Genomic DNA, 24,520 nt, shown 5'->3' with positions numbered 1-24,520 from the left:
ACGCTCTTGCCTCTAAGTCAGAAGGTTATGGGCTCAATTCCGCTCCAGGACTTGAGCACAAAAATCAAAAAGCTGAGAGTCCGCTGTAGTACCGAAGGAGTGCTGTACTATCAGAGGTGCTGTCTTTCGGATGAAGTGTTAAAACAGATTATCTGGTCGTTATCACTTGTGGGAGCTTGCTGTGTACAAACTGGCTGCCACATTTCCTACATTACAACAGTGACTACACTTCAAAAGTACTTCATTGGATGTAAAGTGTTTTGGGGCATCCGGCGGTCGTGAAAGGAGCTATAAAAATTTCTTAAATCTTTCTTTTTGAATCAATTTAATTTATATAGCAACCCTAATGTAGTAAAATGTTCCAAGATGCTTCATAGTTGGCCATCAGACCAGACCACTGGAGAAGGGGAGTTGGTGAGGTGACCAAAAATGCCAGTAGATTTTAAGGTGGCCAGAGATGTGTCAGGGAGGGGTTTAGGCAGAGAGTAGAAGTAAGATGTCTGAAAGCTCTGCCAGTGATGATAGAACAGAGGGGGAGGAATACACAGCAAAAGCATGTTGGAAGACGGAGGGGTTTGAGCAAGGTGAGGCTTTTGAAATCAATAACAAAAAATACCATTGGACTTTGAACAAGACTTTAGAAGCCACAGTAACCTCCATATCTAAATGGTAAGGAAGAGCCAATAAAGCCTGGTTTCTTTGGCAAGATTGACATTTTCCTTTGTTCCCAGGATGTGGGTGCTGCAAACAAAGTCGCATTTGTTGCCCATCCTTAGCTGCCTTGAGAGCATTAACAATCAAGTACTGTGCATTGAAGTCACATGTAGACAGGACCAGTTAAGGGCGGACAGTTATCTTCCCCAAATGATGATCCAGCAGTTTTCATTGTCTGGGAATCCTTCAAGGGGAGGTGGTGCGTAGTGGTAATATCACCAGACTAGTAATCCAGAGGCCTAGGCTAATACTCTGGGGACATGGGTTTGAATCCCACCACAGCAGATGGTGAAATTTTATTTCAATTAATAAATCTGGAATTAAAAAAGCTCATCTCGTGGTGATCATGAAACCATTGTTGATTGTTGAAAAAACCCATCTGGTTCACTAATGTCCTTTAGGGAAGGAAATCTGCCATCCTGACCTGGTCTGGCCTACATGTGACTCCAGACCCACAGCAATGTGGTTGACTCTTAAATGTCCTCTGAAATGGCCTAGCAAGCCACTCAGTTGTATCAAACGACTACAAAGTGTAAGAAAAGGAATGAAACTGGACGGACCACCCGGCATTGACCTAGGCACTGGAAACAACCACAGCAAATCCAGCCCTGTCGACCCTGCAAAGTCCTCCTTACTGGAGGCTTGTGCCAAAATTGGGAGAGCTGTCCCACAGACTAGTCAAGCAACAGCCTGACGTAGTCATACTCAGAGAATCATACGATACACCACCATCATCATCCCTGGGTATGTCCTGTCCCACCGGCAATACAGACCCAGCAGAGGTGGCAGCACAGTGGTATACAGTCAGGGGAGAATTGCCCTGGGAGTCCTCAACATTGACTCTGGACTCCATGAAGTCTGATGGCATCAGGTCAAGCATGGGCAAGTTCACCTCCTGCTGATTACCACCGACTGTCACCCCTCAGCTGATGAATCAGTACTTCTCCATGTTAAACACCAATTGGAAGAAGCACTGAGGGTGGCAAGGGCACAGAATGTACTCTAGGTGGGGGACTTCAATGTCCATCACCAAGAGTAGCTCAGTAGCACCACTACTTACCGAGCTGGCCAAGTCCCAAAGGACATAGCTGCTTGACTGGGCCTGTGGCAGGTGGTGAGGGAACCAACAAGAGGGAAAAACCTTCTTGACCTCATCCTCACCAATCTACCTGTTGCAGATACATCTGCCCATAGCAATATTGGTAGGAGTGACCACCGCACAGTCCTTATGGACACGAAGTCCCATCTTCACATAGAGGATACCTACCATCATGTTGTGTGGCACTACCACTGTGCTAAAAGGGATAGATTTCAAACAGATCTAGCAATGCAAAACTGGGCGCCCATCAGGCGCTGTGTGCCATCAGCAGCAGCAGAATTGTATTCAGCCACAATCTGTAACCTCATGGCCCACTCAAGCCAGGGGACCAACCCTGGTTCGATGAAGCGTGCAGGAGGACATGCCAGGAGCAGCACCAGGCAGACCAGAAAAGGAGGTGTCAGTCTGGTGAAGCTACAACACAGGACTACTTGCATGCCAAACAGCGGAAGATGCATACGATAGACAAGGCTAAACGATCCCACAACCAGCGGATCAGATCTAAACTCTGCAGTCCTGCCACATCCAGTTGTGAATGATGGTGGACAATTAAACAACTAACTGGAGGAGAAGGCTGCACAAATATCCCCATCTTCAACGATGGGGGAGCCCAGCACATCAATGCAAAAGACAAGGCTGAGTGGATGATCCATCTCGGTCTCATCCTGAGGTCCACAGCATCACAGATGCCAGTCTTCAGCCAATCCGATTCACTCCATATGATAACAAGAAATGGCTGAAGGCAGTAGATACTGCAAAGGCTATGGGCCCTGACAACATTCCGGCTATATACTGAAGACTTGTGCTCCAAAACTAGCCGCACCCCTAGCCAAACTCTTCCAGTACAGCCACAACACTGTCATCGACCCGGCAATGTGTAAAATTTCACAAGTATGTCCTGTACACAAAAAGCAGGACAAATCCAACCCAGCCAATTACTGCCCTATCAGTCTACTCTTGATCATCAGCAAAGTGATGGAAAGGGTCATCGACAGTGCTATCAAGCAGCACTTGCTCAGCATTAACCTGCTCACTGACGCTGATTTTGGCTTCCGCCAGGGCCACTCAGCTCCTGACCACATTACAGCCTTTGTCCAAACATGGACAAAAAAACTCCAGAGGTGAGGTGAGAGTGACTGCCCTTGATGTCAAGGCAGCATTTGACCGATTATGGCATTAAAGAGCCTTAGCAAATCTGGAGTCAATGGGAATCGGGTGAAAACTTTCCACTGGTTGGAATCATACATAGCACAAAAAAAGATGGTTGTGGTTGGAGGTCAATCATCTCAGTCCCAGGACATCACTGCAGGAGGTCCTCAGGGTACTGGCCTAGGCCCAACCATCTTCAGCTGCTTCATCAATTACCTTCCCTCCATCATAAGGTCAGAAGTGGGGATGTTCACTGATGCAAAATGTTCAGCACCATTCGCGACTCCTCAGATACTGAAGCAGATAATATCCAGATGTAACAAGATCAGGACAACATCCATGCTTGGGCTGATAAGTGGCAAGTAACATTCGCGCCACACAAGTGCCAGGCAATGACCATCTCAAACAAGAGAGAATCTAACCATCTCCCCTTGATGTTCAATGGCATTACCATCGCTGAATTCCCCACTATCAACATCTTGGGGGTTACCATTGACCAGAAACTGAACTGGAGTAGCCATATAAATACCGTGGCTACAAGAGCAGGTCATAGGCTAGGAATCCTGAGACGAGTAACTCACCTCCTAACTCCCCAAAGCCTGTCCACCATCTACAAGGCACAAGTCAGGAGTGTGATGGAATACTCTCCACTTGCCTGGATGGGTGCAGCTCCAACAACACTCAAGAAGCTCGACACCATCCAGGACAAAGCAGCCCGCTTGATTGACACCCCATCCATCAACTTCAACATTCACTCCCTTCACCACCGACACACAGTGGCAGCAGTGTGTACCATTTACAAGATGCACTGCAGCAACTCACCAAAGCTCCTTCGCTAGCACCTTACAAACCCGTGACCTCTACCACAAAGAAGGACAAGGGCAGCAGATTCATGGGAACACCATCATCTGCAAGTTTCCCTCCAAGCCACACACTATCCTGACTTGGAACTATATCGCCATTCCTTACAGTCGCTGGGTCAAAATCCTGAAACTCCCTTCCAGCAGCACTGTGAGTGTACCTACACCCCAAGGACTGCAGCAGTTCAAGAAGGAAGCTCACCACCACCTTCTCAAGACAATTAGGGATGGGCAATATATGCTGGCCTAGTCAGTGATGCCCAATCCCTTGAACGAGTAAAAAGAAATTCACTGGGGCTTTTAGACCTTGCAGAGTCCATGAAGATAAATAACCAACTTAGTAAAAAGGACAGGAATCTAAAGGAAATGGCGAGCAACAATAAACACAAGTAGGGAAAATAAAGGTTTATGCTTTAGATTTGAGGTAATCTGTCACTCTGGTTGATTTTAATTGATGCATAGTGGGGATGAAGCTGTTAACATGTTTATGCCCTTCACAGAAATTGACTCAAAGTGATTTTTAAAAAGCACATCTTCATTAAATAAGCATCCAGACACAGTCACCCACTACTAGAGCAATTTGGGAAGCAAAATTGAAGAGTGATACAGCCATTTCTCTGTGCCTGTAACATAAAGTGAAAAGTGAAGTAAGAAAGCTATTAACTTGGGACTGTGAGCCCAGAATTTGAGGGCAACAGTACAGAACTGACAAGCCATGAGCAAGGTAAGAGATTAAAAATTTATGACAGAATGGTGGCGATAAAGAATAAACAACTAGTTGCTTTGGATTCCCCATAGTGTGTGTATCCCCTCAAATCAGGCATTATCAGTGAAGTGTTGCAGTGGGTAGCATTTCTGTAGCCTCCCTCACAAAGGGAAATTTCACGGGTGCTTCACAGGATTTGAAGTGGCCATTAAGTAGGGAAATGTATAGGGGAGGCTGAAGGCAAAGTTGAAGAGTTGGACATTTAGGCAAATTTGAGGGATAGGAATGTAGGAACAGGGGGAGGCTATTCAATCCCTTGAGCCTGTTCTGTCACTTAATTAGATCATGGCTGTTCTGTACCTCAACTCCATTTACCCACCTTATCTCCATATCCCACGATACTCTTACTTAACAAAAATCTAACGATTGCAATCTTGGAAAACTCCAATTTTCCCAGCATTTACAGCTTTTAGGGGGGAGAGAGTTCCAGAGTTTCAGTACCCTTTGTGGGAAGTAGTGCTCCCTGATTTTCCTTCTCAATGGCCAAGCTCTAATTTTAAGATTAGGTCCCCTTGTTCTTGATTTCCAGCAGAGGTAATAGTTTCTCTGTATCTATCCGATTGAATCCTTTTAACATTTTTAACAGTCTGGGTTCGGGAAAGAATTTCAGAAAGGCAGGGAGAGTGGGGCTGTAACTATTACATCTGGTGGTTACCACATTCAGCTTGCCTTGGGCGTCCCTGATATCATAGGACGAGGCCAAGAAAAGATGGAGCTCACTTATTCTTTAAACTTTAAAATCATTGGCCTAAAAGGTCTGATGGGGCTGTACAGTTTTTTTGTGAGCGTTAAAGGCTGATGTTGTAAATTATTCATTATGGTGAGTGACATAAAATGTAGCTACACATGCAGAATAAATATGTATTTCAGTTAAGTGGAAAAAAAAACATTGTATTTGTCCTTTTTAAAGGAGCTGTTCCTCTTGGGTAGAGAGCGTGGATTGTCTATCTGCAGAGGTTCAATGATAACTTTTCTCCTCTTATTCGAGAGTAAGGTTGCACAGCCACCAGCCATCTATTTGTACCTCACCCAAGTGCCCATAATGATGGCTGTACATTCAACTGCAGAAGGCTTCACAGCCAAGCCCACTCCTTTTTCACTTAACTTCCCCACATATACTTTTTCTAACAGGGGCAATTGGATGACAAGAAGGAGTGGGGGGGGGGTGGGGGGTGGGGGTCCTTGACCAACATTCCACCCCCCCCCCCCCCACACCTATTGGTGCTGAGACCAGTTGCAGTACCACTACGGATATCCTAGTTGAGATCAGCTAACTCAGCATACAATAAGGACCAAACCTGGGTTTTCCTGGTCTGTACAGCAGTTACCCACCGACCAAACTCACTGAGCCATCAAGGAACCCCATATTTGTTATATTTTTTTAAAAACTCTCCCTTTTAACGAGACATTAAACTGAAAATGTCTGGTCAGGTGTATGTAAAAGATCCCATGGCACTATTCTTGAAAGGGCCGATCTCAAACTCCTGGCCAACATTCTGCTCTAATCAACACCATTAAAAACCGAATAATTGATCATTTGTTTAGTTGCAGTTTGTGGGATTTTGCTGTGTGCTGATTGGCTGCTACATTTGCCAGTATAACAACAGTGACCATTCTTCAAAAGTAATCCTTTGGCTGAAAAGTGCTTTGGAAAATTCTGAGAATATGATATTTCTTTTCCTATCCTGAAAGTTCTAACTTACACTGGGTAGGGCTACACTTCAGAGATGAATGACCTCAGATTGAATCTGGGAACCACGGGTCCTGAACCTAACATTGTCATAAAGGGATTAAGAGGATGGGTAGGGTTGACCTTCTGAAAGACAGATCAGCTCGTATGTAGCTCATCAGGCTTCTCGGCAAGACTTCAGTTTGAAGTAAAATGTTTGTTTTGCAGGCAAACTCCAGCAGCCCTTTTGTGCAAATAGTAATAAAATGAATGGCCACTTAATCTTACTTTTTAAGTGTTAGTTGAGGGAGGGATATTGGCTAGGCTAGCTCCCAGGCTCCTCTTCAAATAGTACTTTTGCATCCACCTGCAAGCAGTGCCTCATTTAAATATCTCAGCTGAAAGGCAGCACCTCTGACAAGTGTTCAAGTTTGGAATGAGACTCAAACTCTCAACTTTCTGACTGTGAGGCAGCAGTGCTACCAACTGAGCCAAGCAGAGATCGGCTGCTTTGTTTGGGTGTTTGTTCCACCTGAAGAATTGCCTGTTTGTAAGCCTGATATTCCATGTTCATTGTGCACCTTTTATGACTATGTGAGAACTGCCAATTGATTTGGACTCAACTGCTCCCCTCCTCCTAAATAGAACCACCGCTGTGTAACTGTAAATGAAAACTGATTGTGTTATTATAAAAACCCGCTCGATCATGCAAAAGCACAGTGCCTGCCTGAATATCTTAGCAACGCTTATCTGGCAGAGTGAGTCAAACATAACATTGGGCACTGCGAAGGATTTTGTTGGTCTTTCTAAGCCTGCACTTAATGATGACAACTGCCAGAGTTTTATGCGTTGAGGCAGATTAATAACAAACAGAAAAAAAATCCCTCAGCCAACTCTTGCAATTATTTCCAACTTCTCTTTCCTGACATCTCCGCTCCTGACAGCGTTCTCTCACCATGAGTCCATTTTTCTCAAATGTGATTGACACCGATGAGTTACATGACGGGGATTCATTTTTAAGCTATGTGCAAAAATATTTCTATTCTTTGTTCTCTTTATAAAAGACTTCCACTCACGCAACACCTTATTCTCAGAAATGCCTCATGTTGCCTCACACACACACACTGGCCTAGATTCTCCTCTACTATCCACCTCAAGTCAGTCTGGATAGCAGTATGAACAGCAGAGAAAATCAAGTGGATTGGCCTAACCACTGGTTTCGCACAGCAAACTTGCCCATCACGAAGCAAATGGTGGCAAGCAGTGGGTTCAGGTTTACAGCCCCTCCCCAGGACCACCCGGTGGCATCAGGACCAGGGTAGTGACAGAAACGGCCTACCAGAGACCATTGTGTCCTCCACCTTACTTGCTCGCTGGGGCATTCAGTGAAATCATTCTTCTAGTCTTTGAGACCTTGTGGTCCCTTTTCTTCCCATCTCCTCTGGTGCTACAGCAACACCTGGATCTTCCTGGGGGCCACAATTGGGTGCTGACTTTCGAGTGCGAATGCTACTGGGGGCCTGCCATGAATAGTTAATCACCCAACCCAAGAAACTGGACCAAGGTCATAGCAGGGTTGAGAAGGGGGAATGGCAGTGGAAATACTGTTCAACCCTGCAGGAGCAGGAAAAGGACATTCCACCCAGTGATAACTTCGACAGTTTCAGGCAAACATTTCAGCCATTTTTCACACTGCAAGATTCCACAAACATCAGTGCCATTAGTGGCCAGTACATTTAGAACATAGAACATAGAACATAGAATAGTACAGCACAGTACAGGCCCTTCGGCCCGCGATGTTGTGCCGACCCTTTAACCTACTCTAAGATCAAACTACCTACATACCCTTCATTCTACTATCATCCATGTACCTATCCAAGAGTCGCTTAAATGTCCCTAATGTATCTGCTTCTACTACCACCGCTGGCAGTGCATTCCACGCACCCACCACTCTCTGTGTAAAGAAACTACCTCTGACATCTCCCCTAAACCTTCCTCCAATCACCTTAAAATTATGCCCCCTGGTGATAGCCCTTTCCGTCCTGGGAAAAAGTCTCTGGCTATCCACTCTATCTATGCCTCTCATCATCTTGTACACCTCTATCAAGTCACCTCTCATCCTTCTTCGCTCCAATGCGAAAAGCCCTAGCTCCCTCAATCTTTCTTCATAAGACATGCCCTCCAGTCCAGGCAGCATCCTGGTAAATCTCCTCTGCACCCTCTCTAAAGCTTCCACATCCTTCCGATAATGAGGCGACCAGAACTGAACACAATATTCCAAGTGTGGTCTAACCAGGGCTTTATAGAGCTGCAGCATAACCTCGCGGCTCTTAAACTCAATCCCCCTGTTAATGAAAGCCAACACCCCATAACAACCCTATCAACTTGGGTGGCAACTTTGAGGGATCTATGGACGTGGACCCCAAGATCCCTCTGTTCCTCCACACTGCCAAGAATCCTGTCTTTAAGCCTGCATTCTGCATTCAAATTCGACCTTCCAAAATGAATCACTTCACACTTTTCCAGGTTGAACTCCATCTGCCACTTCTCAGCCCAGCTCTGCATCCTATCAATGTCCCGTTGCAACCTACAACAGCCCTCCACACTATCCACAACTCCAGCAACCTTTGTGTCATGGACAAACTTACTAACCCAGCCTTCCACTTCCTCATCCAAGTCATTTATAAAAATAACAAAGAGCAGAGGTCCCAGAACAGATCCCTGCGGAACACCACTGGTCACCGAGCTCCAGGCTGAATACTTTCCATCTACTACCACCCTCTGTCTTCTATGGGCCAGCCAATTCTGTATCCAGACAGCCAGATTTCCCTGTATCCCATGCCTTCTTACTTTCTGAATGAGCCTACCATGGGGAACCTGATCAAACGCCTTGCTAAAATCCATATACAGCACATCCACTGCTCTTCCTTCATCAATGTGTTTTGTCACATCCTCAAAGAATTCAATAAGGCTTGTGAGGCATGACCTGCCCCTCACAAAGCCATGCTGACTATCTCTAATCAAACTATGCTTTTCCAAATAATCATAAATCCTGTCTCTCAGAATTCTCTTCAATACTTTGCCCACCACCGACGGAAGACTGACTGGTCTATAATTCCAAGGGTTATCCCTATTCCCTTTCTTGAACAAGGGAATAACATTTGCCACCCTCCAACCATCTGGTACTACTCCAGTGGACAGTGAGGACTCAAAGATCATCGCCAAAGGCGCGGCAATCTCTTCCCTCGCTTCCCGTAATAACCTTGGGTATATCCCGTCTGGCCCCGGGGACTTATCTATCCTCATGTCTTTCAAAATTTCCAGCACATCCTCCTTCTTAACATCAACCTGTTCGAGCATATCAGCTTGTTTCATGCTGTCCTGACAAACGTCCAGGTCCCTCTCACTAGTGAATACTGAAGCAAAGTATTCATTAAGGACCTCCCCTACCTCCTCCGACTCCAGGCACAAGTTTCCTCCACTATCCCTGATTGGCCCTACCCTCACTCTGGCCATCCTCTTGTTCCTCACATAAGTGTAGAACGCCTTGGGATTTTCCTTAATCCTACCCGCCAAGACTTTTTCATGTCTCTAGCTCTTTTCTAGCTACTTGACTCTTAGCTGTGTCTGCATAGGTGAAAGGTCAGGTGAAGTTTTTAAGTGGCAGCTATTACTATAAACAACTGGGCTGCACACAGAGACTGAGCAGGTAAGCAGCTTTAAAACATTCCGTTTTTACAAACAGCCATTGTTTCCACACAATCTTTATGGAACATTTGCAAAATGTTACTGTAGCAGAGGTGACAAACAGTGGATTTCTGAAATCCTCGCATTGCAAACATTGTCACAAAAACTGGTCTTGAGACGCTGCAGAATTCCGAGGGCCCTAATTATAATTGATTCAAGTTTTGCTTTATGGTTTAGCTGGCTTGCTCGTGTCAGCTGTGGCTCAGTGATGACATGCTCGCCATCCAATCAGAATAATGTAGGTTTCAGCCCACTCCAGAAACTTCTAGCTCTCCTAAGTCCATTCTTCAGTTCCTTCCTGGCTACCTTGTAACCCTCTAGAGCCCTGTCTGATCCTTGCTTCCTCAACCTTAAGTAAGCTTCCTTCTTCCTCTTGACTAGCTGTTCCACATCTCTTGTCATCCAAGATTGCTTCACCCTACCATCCCTTCCTTGCCTCATCGGGACAACCCTATCCAGCAGTCGCAGCAAGTGCTCCCTACCAACCTCCACATTTCTGTCGTGCATTTCCCTGAGAACATTTGTTCCCAATTTAAGCTCCCCAGTTCCTGCCTAATAGCATTGTAATTCCCCCTCCCCCAATTAAATATTTTCCCATCCCGTCTGCTCCTATCCCTCTCCAAGACTATAGTAAAGGTCAGGGAGTTGTGATCACTATCACCGAAATGCTCTCCCACCGAAAGATCTGCCACCTGGCCTGGTTCGTTGCCAAGCACCAAATCCAATATAGCCTCCCCTCTAGTCGGCCTATCTCCATATTGAGTCAGGAAACCTTCCTGGACACACCTGACAAAAACTGCTCCATCCAAACTATTTGCACTAAGGAGGTTCCAATCAATATTAGGGAAGTTGAAATCACCCATGACAACAACCCTGTTACTTCTGCACCTTTCCAAAATCTGCCTCCCAATCTGTTCCTCCGTGTCTCTGTCGCTATTGGGGGGTCTATAGAAAACTCCCAATAAAGTGACTGCTCCTTTCCTGTTTCTGACTTCCACCCATAATGACTAAATAGACAAACCCTCCTCGACGACCTCCCTTTCTGCAGCTGTGATACTATCCCTGATTAGCAATGCCACTCCCCCATCTCTTTTACCTCCCTCCTTATTCCTTTTGAAACATCTAAACCCCGGAACATCCAACATCCATTTATGCCCCTGTGATATCCAAGTCTCCGTAATGGCCACAACATCGTAGCTCCAAGTACTGATCCATGCTCTAAGTTCATCACCCTTATTCCTGACACCTCTTGCGTTAAAATAGACACACTTCAACCCATCATACTGGCTGCAACTTTGCCCTGTCAACTGTCTAACCTTCCTTTGTTTCCTGATGCTGGTGTTTGAGGGGGAAATGTTTAGCATCCACTTGAGCCTCCAGCACAGGCATATTTTCTGACTGCAGGGCTGGTGTCCAGGTGGGTTTACACTAAAAGAAAGCAGCCAGTTGCAGACACATGAGGCAAATGCAGCAGCCATTTTGTACATAGAAAGATTCCACAGGCAGCAATGACATGAATGGCTAGCTAAAATGGCTAGCTACCTTAGCAAGTACAACAGCGCCTGTGCCAAATATCATTGTTGAAGCAGTGCCTCCTTGAATACGACAGCACTCCTCCCAACTTCCTTAGTCTGCCTCATAACAAAGGAAGCAGCAGGGCAGATTCCAATATTAGGCATCCCAACTTTTATTATTCCTTACGGTGTATGGTGCAGTTGTGTTCAGTTGTGGTAGCACAGGGTGCGTATCATCAACTTCTGCGTTTTTATTCTAATTGGTTTGAAAGAAGAAAAGGAAGAAGTACTGTTGAAATATGGATGTAGTTATAATGTAGGAGACACAGTAGCCAATTCGTGCCCAATAAGATCCCAAAATCTGCAATGAGACAAAAGGGAGGAGAAATTGAGGTGGACAGCTGTCTGGTGTCTGTGCCTCGAGATGGAGGTGACATTGCATCATCCTGTGTTAGTCAGTAGATAGCCCTGTACCTAAAGGTGACACAGGGATTAACAAGTGACTGCTGGGGCCTGTATGTTATGTGGCACATTTGCAGTTGTTTAAGCAGGGCAGTCAGGTGAAACAGTTCTGGCTTTCTCCTCACAGACATCAGCATCACCAGGGCCAGTTTCTGCAGTCTACCTGCTGTAGACAGTCTCTCAGTGTGGCAGCAGACAAGTGGGCAGCTGCATGTTCGCCAGAGCCCTGTCTTATCTAGTTGTCGCTCATGGTGCATGCAGAGAAGATTGGAGCCCAATGTCCATAACGCCCCAGTCATAGTTTCCATCAAGAAAGCCATGATTAAACTGGGACCTCAGCAAAGGAGATCTCTGTTGCAGTAAGCATCGAAGGGACTAAACTCTCCCTGGTGGTCTGCACATTGGTCAGATGGTCATGCAGCCTTAATGAACTCTGCCATAAATGCCCACAAACTGTTTTACTCACTCAGTTGAAAATCTGATGTTAAGTAGCCAAACTGTTTGTACACTGACCTTGTCAGCTCCGAGTCCCCTGCCACAGCAGCAGCTTTCTGCCTTTGAACTGTCCCTTCATCATGCAATTTACAGCTCCTCCTAATCTCCCTGCGATTGCCACTCGGTGCTACTCTGCACTTCACCAAGTGCTTCCTCCTGCAACTCAATAACTCTGCTCCCTAGCGTGGGTGTATATCTGGGCTGGCACTTGCCATTGTATGAGTGAGTGGCACAGCGAGGTGTGTGCAGTGGAGCATACATTGCCCTCTGGTGCCACCTCCTAACGGGGTCCTATAAGATCAGAAAAACATAAATGTCACAATGCTCCTAGCAAAACATCTATTTAAACACAGCGTACATGGCAAGATATTGTTTGTTTTGCTGCTGCAGGCCACTGTATGCCTGTGTTTCAATGGATAAATGAGTGAGCGATTCAGTGACAAAAAAAGGACAAAGTATGGTACTAGCCCTGAGCTGGGTGGTGGCCTTTGAATTCCTCACCCCTTGTTTCCTTTTGCTCCAATTGCCTCCAGGTAAATAATCTGAAAAGCTCTCTCCTCATGCAGCCTGCAGAGTCTTATACTTGTTGTGTCCTCTCCTGTCTGCAGTTGCTCATACTTATTATGTGCATTCTTCTACTGCAAGTAGATAGGATAGGGACCTGATCTGGACTGAGGATGATGAAAGGTTTGTTTTAGCCATGAATGTAAGCCAATGCCTACTTCATGCGAATCTGTGATGGCAGCATGTGTGCACTTTAGAATTTAGACATGGTAAATATTCAGGCATGGCAGCACCATACTCATATTTTTGTATGACAGATGTTACAACGAGGTGGGAGCAGACAGGAGAGAGATCTTCTAAGTCCAGCAACAAACAGACTTTTGCCCAAACTGTTTGTACAAGTTCAAAAAATCAGGTTGCCCAGCAGGTTAGTTATGTGACTAACTAGTTTGACCATGTCCATTTGCGTATTTGGCCATCTCAGCAGTCAACCTGGAATGCAAGCTCCCCACCTTCAATGTCTGGTGATCAAAAGTCCACTGTGGGTTGAATATTAAGGAATGGCTGCTTTGCCCTTCCAAACACTGTCTGTTAATATGCAATTGTCTTTTACAGCCACGGCTGATCAGTTCAACATGTCCTCCCCTCACTCCAGTAACAGTTTAAAATCAATGTTCATGACAAAATTAATGTGCCTCATTCTTGGCAGGTGGGGACCTAGCATGACACAGGAAAAGCTTATAAAATGGGATGTCTGGTTGGGCTAGCCATTCAATGGCCCCCTGAGATGCCTAGTGAAGAAATGAGGTGCCTCCCACAATGGGTCAGCACAATAAGAGTGGTCAACAAAAACACGGTAGCCCTTGCATTGGGAAATACATGAGTAGTTGCCCAAATGCTGATCATTCTCCCTCTCCGACGCTATATCAAGCTTACTTTGAGCACTGGACGGTTGCATTGTAAAATGTGGGAACTTGCGACGTATTCACTTTTCAGAGACTGGTAGCTTCCTCGTGCACCTGCTCTCACGGTCTCTGGATAGGTGAAACAGCACTGACCCTTTCTATCACTGCCACCTCCGCAGGTCTTGGTCTGCTTTTCATAGCAGCAGAAAGGGACCACCCTTCTGGTCAACAACTCCTGCCGCAGGACAGTCAGAGTTGCATGTTAAAATTGGCCCTATTGCAGCTATTTCTACCCCTCAGCAGCAGTACACCTTTAAGACAGCTAGCACTCTTTAAGAGATGTTGGTGCCAAGTAGCTCACCTCGAGACCACCTGCCCCTCCCCCCCCCCCCCCCCCCAACACGTTGCCCCCCTCCACTCCTCTATGTGTGATAATTAGCTGATGAATTGACCTTGCATTAGGGTGAAAGGTTGCTTTAACATTGCTAGAAGATCAAAGGCTATAGGGCAACTGCAAACCGACCTTTTTGTTCGCCTGGTATTCCAACAAGATCAAATTAGTCATGGATTCCTGTTACACAGGAGCACGAGAAACTCGCAGCAAACACTTGAAGAAATAACGGAACACAAACATTTTAGCTCAATCCATGTTTGCTGTACTACACATAGGGAAGGACACAAAATGGTCACCAAGGTGAACAGAGCCTGGGCACCAGCATGGTAGAATGGAATTTTCAGTCGAAACTGCACAGTCAGAATTTAAAATCAAGGTTATAACCTTCAGGCAGCAATCACCCTGATCACCGTCTCTTCGTCCTAGTAAGATGTCGGCTAATTAATTTGGTTCTCTGTATCATGCTGAAGACCCAGAAGTACAGACAGGTTCATTAATCACTGTTAGCTGCTTTTGACTGATTTGTTAATTAAGGAGATCTTGCCTTTGGAATATATTTAGAACCTACTAACAGATGTGTAAGATCTCATCTTTTGGAAGCTGTATTACCGTATTGACTTGGGGATAGACTGCACTTTTAAGGCAAAATAATGGTTTAAAATTGGCACAGAAACTTACTCTCCTATCACCTGATTTTTGCTGATCAACATTGGCTCCATATTCTCAAGTGCAGTGATTTCAATGTCCTCCTCCAGGACCTTACCCCATCTTACCTTGACATCCAAGTCTACAGCGCCCAGCCTCACATATTCAGATTATTATCTCTTAAATTACACAATTCCCCTTACACTGCACAACCATCATTACAGAGCCTTCAGTCACCTTACACCCCACACCCTGGAAGCCACTCCCTAGAACACAGGGGAACGAGTAGGCCATTTGGCCCATCCCTTCACACTTCTGAAACCCTTCTACTTTACAACACCCCTCCCCACTTACAAAAGTCTCCTTAAAACTCACTTCTCTGTCATGCCTTTGGCCACTTCCTCTAATGTGTGTCCCACTTCTGCTCAGGTCATGACCCTCAAACACTGAAGCACCATGGAAGGGTTTGCCATATTAAAACGAGCTATTATTGGAAGTGTACAATATATGAGAGCAAAGAGTAATTATCTTTCTGCCTAGGGGTTTTGGGAGCTGGAGGGCAGGGGTGCAGGACTGAGCTATCTTTGGAGTGCAGCCTACACACAGGGGGGCCTATATCCACCTAAATACAGTAACTGAAATGAATCATTTGTAGGAAGTGATTTTTTTTCTTTTTTTATGATATCTTGTTGTCCGAGGACCCTGGGCTGTGCTGAAGTGTGGATTCACTGGCCCAGGTGACCATTCCCCATGCATGGCCCAACACAGTGCATGGCAACAAGTCACTTCATCATGGGGTCTATCACAGCTAAGGCCGACTTTCCTCTCCACATGCACTTTTTAGCAAGAGTCACCAGGCAGCTAACAAGGTGCGGGAAATTAGGTCTATGATTTTTTCTATACCGAGCCCAGCAATGTTAAGGCCAGTTGTAGCACCTGAACTGTTGCCCAGAGGAGATCAGCACAAACCAGGAAAGGATCCTGGCACCTTCTTGGGGCAGTAACACACAGTGTATTTACCCACTGAGCTATTTGGACGATAACTGGATCAGGGCCAGGCTCGTTGCCCTCTGCAGAATAGGATGGCGATACTTACTGTCCAGGCCTACACCTGAAGATTGATCACTTTGGTGAGGCACCCAGAGAGTAGTTGTAATCCAGTCTGAAGCTACAACTTCCAGGGGGAAGGGAAGAGGGGATGTAATGGAGTCACATGTGGCACATATAGCAGGACCACACAGTCAAAGGATATGCTGTTTAAAAGAAATGAAGGAAGAACTTGCATTTATATAGCGCCTTTCATAACTTCAGGACATTCCAAAACACTTCACAACCAGTGTAATGTAAGGAATCCAACAGCCAATTTACGTACAGCAAGGTCCCACAACTGGCAATGAGATAAATGACCAAATAATCTGTTTTTAATGATGTTGTTTGAGGGATAAATGTTAGCCAGGACACCAGAAGAATTCCCATGGAATATGGAAAATGACATTCACTGTATTAAACACACTCACTCTCACCCTTTATTAGGCTGCCGTTCACTCTACTGCATCCATCATCTCTCTCGCTCACATCCTCCATTATCTCTCTCACTCATATCATCCATTATCCTTTGACTCCTTCTCTCACACTTTCTTGCTCTTTCTCGTATTGTATCTCATACGAACATACAAATTAGGAGCAGGAGTAGCCCACTCAGCCCTTCGAGCCTGCCCTGCCATTCAGTAAGTTCATGGCTGAACTGATTACTCCACATTTCCACCTATCCCCGATAAGCTTCCACCCCATTGCTTATCAAGAATCTATCTATCTCTGCCTTCAAAATATTCAAAGATTCTGCTTCCGCTGCCTTTTGAGAAAGAGAATTCCAAAGACTCGCAACCCTCTGAGAGAAAGAATTTCTCCTCATCTCTGTCTTAAATGGGCGACCCCTTATTTTTAAACAGTGACCCCTAGTTCTAGATTCTCCCACAAGAGGAAACATCCTTTCCACACCCACCCTGTCATGACCCCTATGGATCTTATATGTTTCAATCATGTCACCTCTTACTCTTCTAAATTCCAGTGGATTCAAGCCTATCCTGTCCAATCTTTCCTCGTAAGACAGCCCACCCATTCCAGGTATTAGTCTAGTAAACCTTCTCTGTACTGCCTCCAACGCATTTACATCCTTCCTTAAATAAGGAGACCATAACTGTACACAGTACTCCAGATGTGGTCTCACCAATGCCCTGTATAGCTGAAGCATAACCTCCCTACTTTTGTGTTCAATTCCCCTCATGATAAACGATAACATTCTATTAGCTTTCTGAATTACGTGTTGGACGTGTATACTAACCTTTGCAATTCATGCACTAGGACACCCAGATCCTTCTGCATCTCAGAGCTCTGCAATCTCTCACCATTTGGATAATATGCTTCTTTTTCATTCTTCCTGCCAAAATGGACAATTTCACACTTTCCCACATTATACTCCTTTGCCAGGTCTTTGCCCACTCACTTAACCTTTCTACATCCCTTTGTAGCCCCCTTATGTCCTCTTCACAAGTTACTTTCCTACCTATCTTTGTGTCATCAGCAAATTTAGCAACCATACCTTCGGTCCCTTCATCTATGTCATTTATATAAATTGTAAAATGTTGAGGCCCCAGCACAGATCCCTGTGGCACACCACTCGTTACAACCAGAAAATGACCCATTTATGCCTACTCTCTGTTTCCTATTAGCTAGCCAATCTTCTATCCATGCTAAAATGTTGTCCTCTACACCATGAACTTTTATTTTCTGCAATAACCTTTGATGTGGCACTTTATCAAATGCCTTCTGGAAATCTAAGTATAATATGACCACCGGTTCCCCTTTCTCCACAGCACATGTAACTCTCTGAAAGAAATCCAATAAATTGGTTAAACATGATTTCTCTTTCACAAAACCATGTTAACTCTGCCTGATTACCTTTAATGTTTCTAAATGCCCTGCTATAACGTCTTTAATAATAGCTTCTAGCATTTTCCTTAAGACAGATGTTAAGCTAACTGGCCTGTCATTTCCTGCTTTCTGTCTCCCTCCCTTTTTGAATAAAGGAGTTACATTTACTATTTTCCAATCCAATGGAACCTTCCCTGAGCCTAGGGAATTTTGGAAAATTAAAACTAACGCATCAATTAACTCACTAGCCACTTCTTTTAACATCCTAGGAGGATATCCATCAGGACCCGGGGACTTGTCAGCCTGCAGCTCCAGCAATTTGTTCAGTCCCACTTCCCTGATGATTGTAATTTTCTTGAGTTCCTCCCTTCCTTATATTTCCTGACTTACAGCTAATACTGGGATGTTACTTGTATGCTCTGGAGTGAAGACCAATGCAAAATATCTGTTCAGTTCATCTGCCATCTCCTTATTATCCATTATTAATTCCCCAGACTCACTTTCTGTAGGACCAGCGCTCACTTTGTTAACTCTTTTCTTTTTTAAATATCTATAGAAATTTACTATCTGTCTTCATATCTCTAGCTAGCTTTGTCTTGTACTCTAATTTTACCTTCCTTATCAATCTTTTAGTCATTCTTTGCTGTTTTTTATGCTCTGTCCAATCCTGACCTGCCTCCCATCTTTGCACAATTATAGGCTTTGATACTATCTTTAACTGTTTTAGTTAACCACGGATGGCGGGTCCCACCTTTGGAATTTTTCTTTCTCATTGAAATGTATCTATTCTGTGTATTCTGAAATATCCCCTTAAATGTCTGCCACGGCATCTCTATTGACCTATCCCGTAATCTGATTTGCCAGTTCATTTTAGCTAGCTCTGCTTTCATGCCCTCATAATTGCCCTTATTTAAGTTTAAAATACTAGTCTTGGACCCACTCTTCTCTCCCTCAAACTGAATGTAAAATCTAATCATATTATGATCGCTGGTACCTCGGGGCACCTTAACTATGAGATCATTAATTAATCCTATCTCGTTGCACAATACCAGGTCTGGTGTAGCCTGCTCTCTGGTTGGCTCCAGAACATATTGTTCCAAGAAATTAACCTAAAAACATTCTATGTACTCCTCACTGGGGCTACCTCTGCCCATCTGATTTTTCCAGTCTATATGTAGGTTAAAATCCCCCATAATTATCAGTGTACCTTTCTGACAAGCTGCCATTATTTCTTCCTTTATACCCTGTCCTACAGTGTGGTTAATGATAGGGGGCCTGTACACACCACTCCCACAAGTGGCTTCTTGCCTTTATGATTTCTCATCTCTACCCAAACTGCTTCTATATCCTGGTCTCCTGAACTTAGGTTATCCCTTTCTATTGTGCTAATACCATCATTAATTAACAGAGCTACCCCTCCAAATTTTCCTAGCCTCCTGTCCTTCCTAAATGCCATGTACCCTTCAATATTCAGGTCCCAATCCATGTCATCCTGCAGCCATGTCTCTGTAATGGCTATCAGATCGTACTTATTTATTTCCATTTGCGCACTGAGTTCATCTGTTTTGTTTTGAATGCTATATGCATTCAGATACAGAGCCTTTAGTTTTGTTCTTTTATTATTTTTGTGACCTTTATCCTTATCTGTTGATTTACTCTTGGGTTTATATGCTCTGTCCCTTCCTATCACTGTTTATCATTTCCCATATTAATACCTTTCTCTCTTGCCTTGTCTCTACTCTTTGATTTACCATATCTTCCCAAATTTGATCCCTTGCCCCCATTATTCAGTTTAAAATCCTCTCTACTTCTCTACTTATGCGGTTCACTAGAACACCAGCCCCAGCACAGTTCAGGTGTAGACCGTCCCAACGGTACAGCCACCACTTTCCCCAGTACTGGTGCCAGTGCCCCACGAACCAGAACCCATTTCTACCACACCAGTCTATGAGCCACACATTAATTTCTCTAATCTTATTTGCCCTATGCCAATTTTCACATGGCACAGATAATAATCCAGAGATTATTACCTTTGAGGTTCTGCTTCTTAATTTGCCGCCTAGTTCCTCATACTGACTATGCAGAAACTCTTTCCTTGTCCTGCCTATGCTGTTGGTACCTACATGGACCACGACAACTGGATCTGCCCCCTCCCACTGTAAGTTCCTCTCCAGCCCTGAGCAAATGTCCCGAACCATGGCACTGGGCAGGCAACACAGCTGTCTGGACTCTCGCTTTTTGCTGCAGAGAACAGTGTCAATCCCCCTAACTATACTGTTCCCTATTACTACTACATTCCTTTTTTCTCCCTCCACTTGAATGGCTTTCTGTACAATGGTGCTCTAGTCAGGTTGCTCATCCACCCTGCAGCCCCCACACTCATCCAAACAAGTTGAAAGAACTTCAAACCTGTTGGACAATCGCAAAGGCTGAGGCTCCTGCACTCCTGCCCTCTGGGTCCCCTTACCTGCCTCAGCTGCAGCCACATTCTACTGTCCCTGACCACTGACCAAATCAGAAGACCCTATCCTAAGGGGTGTGACCACCTCCTGGTACAAAATGTCCAGGTAACTTTCACCCTCCCTGATGTGTCGCAGTGTCTGCAGCTTAATGACTCCAGTTTAATGACTCTGAGCCGAAGCTCTTAGAGCCGCAAACACTTACTGCAGCCATGACACATCGTCTGTCCTGCCATCCTTAATGTGTCTTAATTAACTACTTAATTATTTTATTCAATTATTTATTTTTTTATAAATATTTTATTAAGCTTATCACTAGTTCCTTTACTATTTTAAACGTTAGGATTAGAGTGGACCTTAATCACTTCCCAGATACTCACCAAATAGGTAGCTTCTTCCCAAACCAATCACCAGACTGCTTGCCTGTGATGTTTGATGCTATGTTTGATTTAAATTAAATTAAGTTAAAAGCTTACCTGTAAACTCACCCCGGCGGCTCTCTGTTTCCCTGCTCTGATTGTTTCCCTGGATGATTGTGACATCACTCTGATGTCACTTTTCGATTTTTCCCTGCTCTGCTCCTGTTGCTCCTCTCTCTCGCTCTGTCTCCGATCTCACCTGATTGTGCTCTCGCTCTAACTTTCACACTCATTCTCTCTTGCTCTCTCAATCTTGTTTTTTTCCCTCTCTCTCTGTCAGGTGGTTCCATGGTGCTATCAGCCGAGCAGATGCTGAGAATTTGCTAATGCTGTGTAAGGAGTGCAGTTACCTGGTGCGGAACAGTGAGACCAGCCGGAATGACTACTCCCTGTCACTGAGGTAAGCCCTAATGTATGGCCTTTGGGGGAGCGACCACAAAATGTGTCTTTTCAAAGCAACTGTTTTTTCCTGGTTGAGGAAGAAATCAGGTTAATTAACGCATGCCCTGTTATATACCAGGAGTGAGTTCTCTGCTGCTCCTTTCCCTTTATTTTTTCCTCTTCTCCCTCTCCCCCTCCCCCTTTCCCCCTCCCCTTCCCCTCCCTCTTTCCCCACTTCCCCTCCTCCTTTCCCCTTCTCGTTCTTTCCCCCTCCCCATTCCCTCCTCCCCTACCCTCTCCCCATTCCCCCCCTCTTCCCCCATTCTCCTCCCTCTTTCTCCCTTCCCCCCTTCCCCTCCCTCTTCCCCACTCCCTCTTCCCCCTGCCCTCCCATTTCCCCTCCCCTGCTTCCACCCCAGCCTCCGACACTCCTGCCTCCCCTCGCACCCATCCTCTCTTCTTTCCTCTTCTCTCCCTCTCCCTTCCTCATCTTTCCTGCACTTTCTTCTCACCCATTTTTCTTTCCTCCTTTTTCTTATCCCCTCTCCTTTCTTCCCCTCTCCTCATCTCACCCCTCTTCCCCTCCAGTTGCCTCTTCTCCTCCCCTCCTCTTTGCTATATCCTCAGCTCTCCGACCATTCCATCTCACCTCTCCTGTTGCCTTTGCTCTCTCATCATCTTCTCTCCTTCCCTCCCATTCTCTCCCCTCCTCTCTCTCCCCACTTCCCATTCCCTTCCCTTTGCTCTCCAAGTGAACTGCCGTAGTCCTGGAGTTGTTGCTTTCTCTGTATGGTATTCCTTTGTCACGTGATCAGATTTGTACAAAATTTCAATTTGGACAAGGATTTAACGGTGAAGTTGGGTGATGGCACCGTGTCTGCCTGGCCGAGATTACACAGCAGCACAATGACACTGGATGTCTCTGTGCACACTACTCCAAGAGAAGACAGCATTCCTATTTTGGATTCCCTTGGTGACCCCAGCTCTTTCTTTTATGTTTCCACTTCACTGGTTGCAAACCTGTCGTTTTCCCTGATGAGCTCAGCCCGATATTCTGACACACATGGCAGCCTGTCTTAGAATCGCAAGGAGCCCTGCCGTCCAAGTTGCTGTGGCAACCGTTAACAAAACGGATGCCCTTTCTGACATGCAGTGCATGTTATCATCTGATAAGGAGATCAACGTGGTTGCTCATAGCAGCAGTGTAATCAGCACGTCTTCGTTCCATTATAAATGGGTTATTGGCAATTAAGAGAGGCCTGTTAGACATTGAATAGGGATAAAATGGCTATCCGAATTGGTAATTACAGTAACTGTCAGCAGCAGCTCCCTTTGTGAGTCTGTGGATTAAATTAGGTACCTGAACTCACTGAAATGCTTTGTACACAGCAGTCCATTTACACTTGTCTGCCTTATCACACAGTTGCCAACATCTACATAATGTACCTCTTTCTTGCTGGGCTATTTTAGCATAGGTCCTTGTTTTGTTCTGTTTGAATGAGCAGTGTTCCTTAATTGTTGTCAATCAATTGCAGTTCGATCAGTTATCAAAGGAGTTTGGCAGTGCTTAATGGTATATACTTCAATGCAAGGGGTTTGGTGAATAAGGCAAATGACCTGGAGGGCACAGATAGACACTTGGAAGTATGATATTATAGCTATTAGTAAAACATTGGCGCAGTGGTTAGCACCGCAGCCTCACAGCTCCAGCGACCCGGGTTCAGTTCTGGTACTGCCTGTGCGGAGTTTGCAAGTTCTCCCTGTGACCACGTGGGTTTCTGCCGGGTGCTCCAGTTTCCTCCCACAGCCAAAGACTTGCAGGTTGATAGGTAAATTGGCCATTGTAAATTGCCCCTAGTGTAGGTAGGTGGTAGGAGAATTGAGGGAAGGTGGGGATGTGGTAGGGAATATGGGATTAATGTCGGATTAGTATAAATGGGTGGTTGATGGTTGGCACAAACTGTTTCAGTGCTGTATCTCTCTATGACTCTATAGCTTAAAGAAGGGCAGGAATGGCAGCTCAGCATTCCTGGCTGCAGGGTTTTCAGATGAGATAGAGAGGAGGATTAAAAAAAAGAGGGGGGTTCGTAATATTGGTTAAAGAAATAATTACAGCTGTGAGGAGGGATGATTATACGAGACGGATCATCAAATGTGGCCTTTTGGGTTGAACTGAAGAACAAAAAAGGGGCAATCACACTGCTGAGAGTGTACTATAGACCCCCAAACAGTCAGAGGGAGATAGAAGAGCAAATATGCAGGCACATTTCTGAGAAGTGCAAAAACAATAGGGCAGTAATACTGGGGATTTCAACTACCCTAATATCAACTGGGATAGAATAGTTATAAAAGGTATAGAGGGTGCAGAATTCTTGAAATGCATTCAGCAGAAAGTTATTAGCCAGTATGTAGCAAGCCCAACAAGAGAAGGGGCAGTTCTGGACTTGGTTTGATGGAATAAAACAGGGCATGTGGAAAGGATATCAGTGGGAGAGTATTTTGTTGGTAGCGATCATAATTTAGTTACATTTAACATAATTGTAGAAAAGGACAAAGATAGACTCGAATACAAGTTCTCAGTTGGGGAAAAGTCAACTTTACTAAACTGAGATGCGATTTAGCAAAAGTGAACTGAAAATAACTATGTGAAAATAAACCTGTGTCACAGCAGTGGGAGATAGTAAGGGTTCAGAACAAATATGTTCTTGTATGGAAAATGGGTGGGAATCCCAAATCTCAAATCCTCTGGTTAAAGAGCATACAGGGTACGATAAGGCAAAAATGGAAATGTATGTCAGGCACTGAGAGCTCAATATTGCTCAAAGTCTAGAGAAGTATACCAAGTGTAGGAGTGAAATTTGAAACAAAATTAGGAAAGCAAGGAGAGGACATGAAAAAATATTGGCAAGGAAACTCAAGGAAAACCCAAAGATGTTTTATAAATACATAAAGAGCAAGAGGCTAACTAAGGAAAGAGTAGGGCTGATTAGGGACCAAAAAGGGAGCCTGTGTGTGGAGGTGGAAGACGTGGACATGGTTCTTAATGAATATTTTGCATATGTCTTCACAAAAGTGAGGGGCAATGCAGACACTGTGGTTAAGGAGGTGGAGTGTGAAATATTAGATGGGATAATCAATAGTGAGAGAGTAAATATTAAGGGGTTTATGACCTTGGAAAGTAGATAAATCACCAGGGCCGGATGAAAGGTATCCCAGACTGTTAAAAGAAGCAAGGGAGGAAATAGTGAAGGCTTTGGCCATCATTTTCCAATCCTCTCTGGTTGCAGGCATGGTGCTGGAGGCCTAGAGGACTGCTAACATTGTACCATTGTTTATAAAAATGAAAGGGATAGACCCACAAATCAGAAAAGTAAAAGCTCATGGGATCCAAGGGAAAGTGGCAAGTT

The 24,520-nt window shown here is 44.9% G+C and overlaps 1 protein-coding gene across 2 annotated transcripts in view; it reads left to right on the top strand.

The window, feature by feature from the left end:
- Nucleotides 1–24,520, top strand: part of LOC137351758 (SH2 domain-containing adapter protein F-like) — a 262,888-nt gene that overhangs the window by 182,535 nt on the left and 55,833 nt on the right. For both annotated transcript variants that reach the window (XM_068016564.1, XM_068016563.1), the window contains exon 6: nt 21,013–21,132. In XM_068016564.1, the coding sequence (XP_067872665.1) occupies nt 21,013–21,132 (120 nt within the window). The remainder of the gene's footprint in view (nt 1–21,012; nt 21,133–24,520) is intronic.

This window comes from Heterodontus francisci, chromosome 36, assembly GCF_036365525.1.
Source record: "Heterodontus francisci isolate sHetFra1 chromosome 36, sHetFra1.hap1, whole genome shotgun sequence".
Taxonomy (NCBI): Eukaryota; Metazoa; Chordata; class Chondrichthyes; order Heterodontiformes; family Heterodontidae; genus Heterodontus; species Heterodontus francisci.
This window is presented reverse-complemented; position numbering and strand designations above follow the sequence as displayed.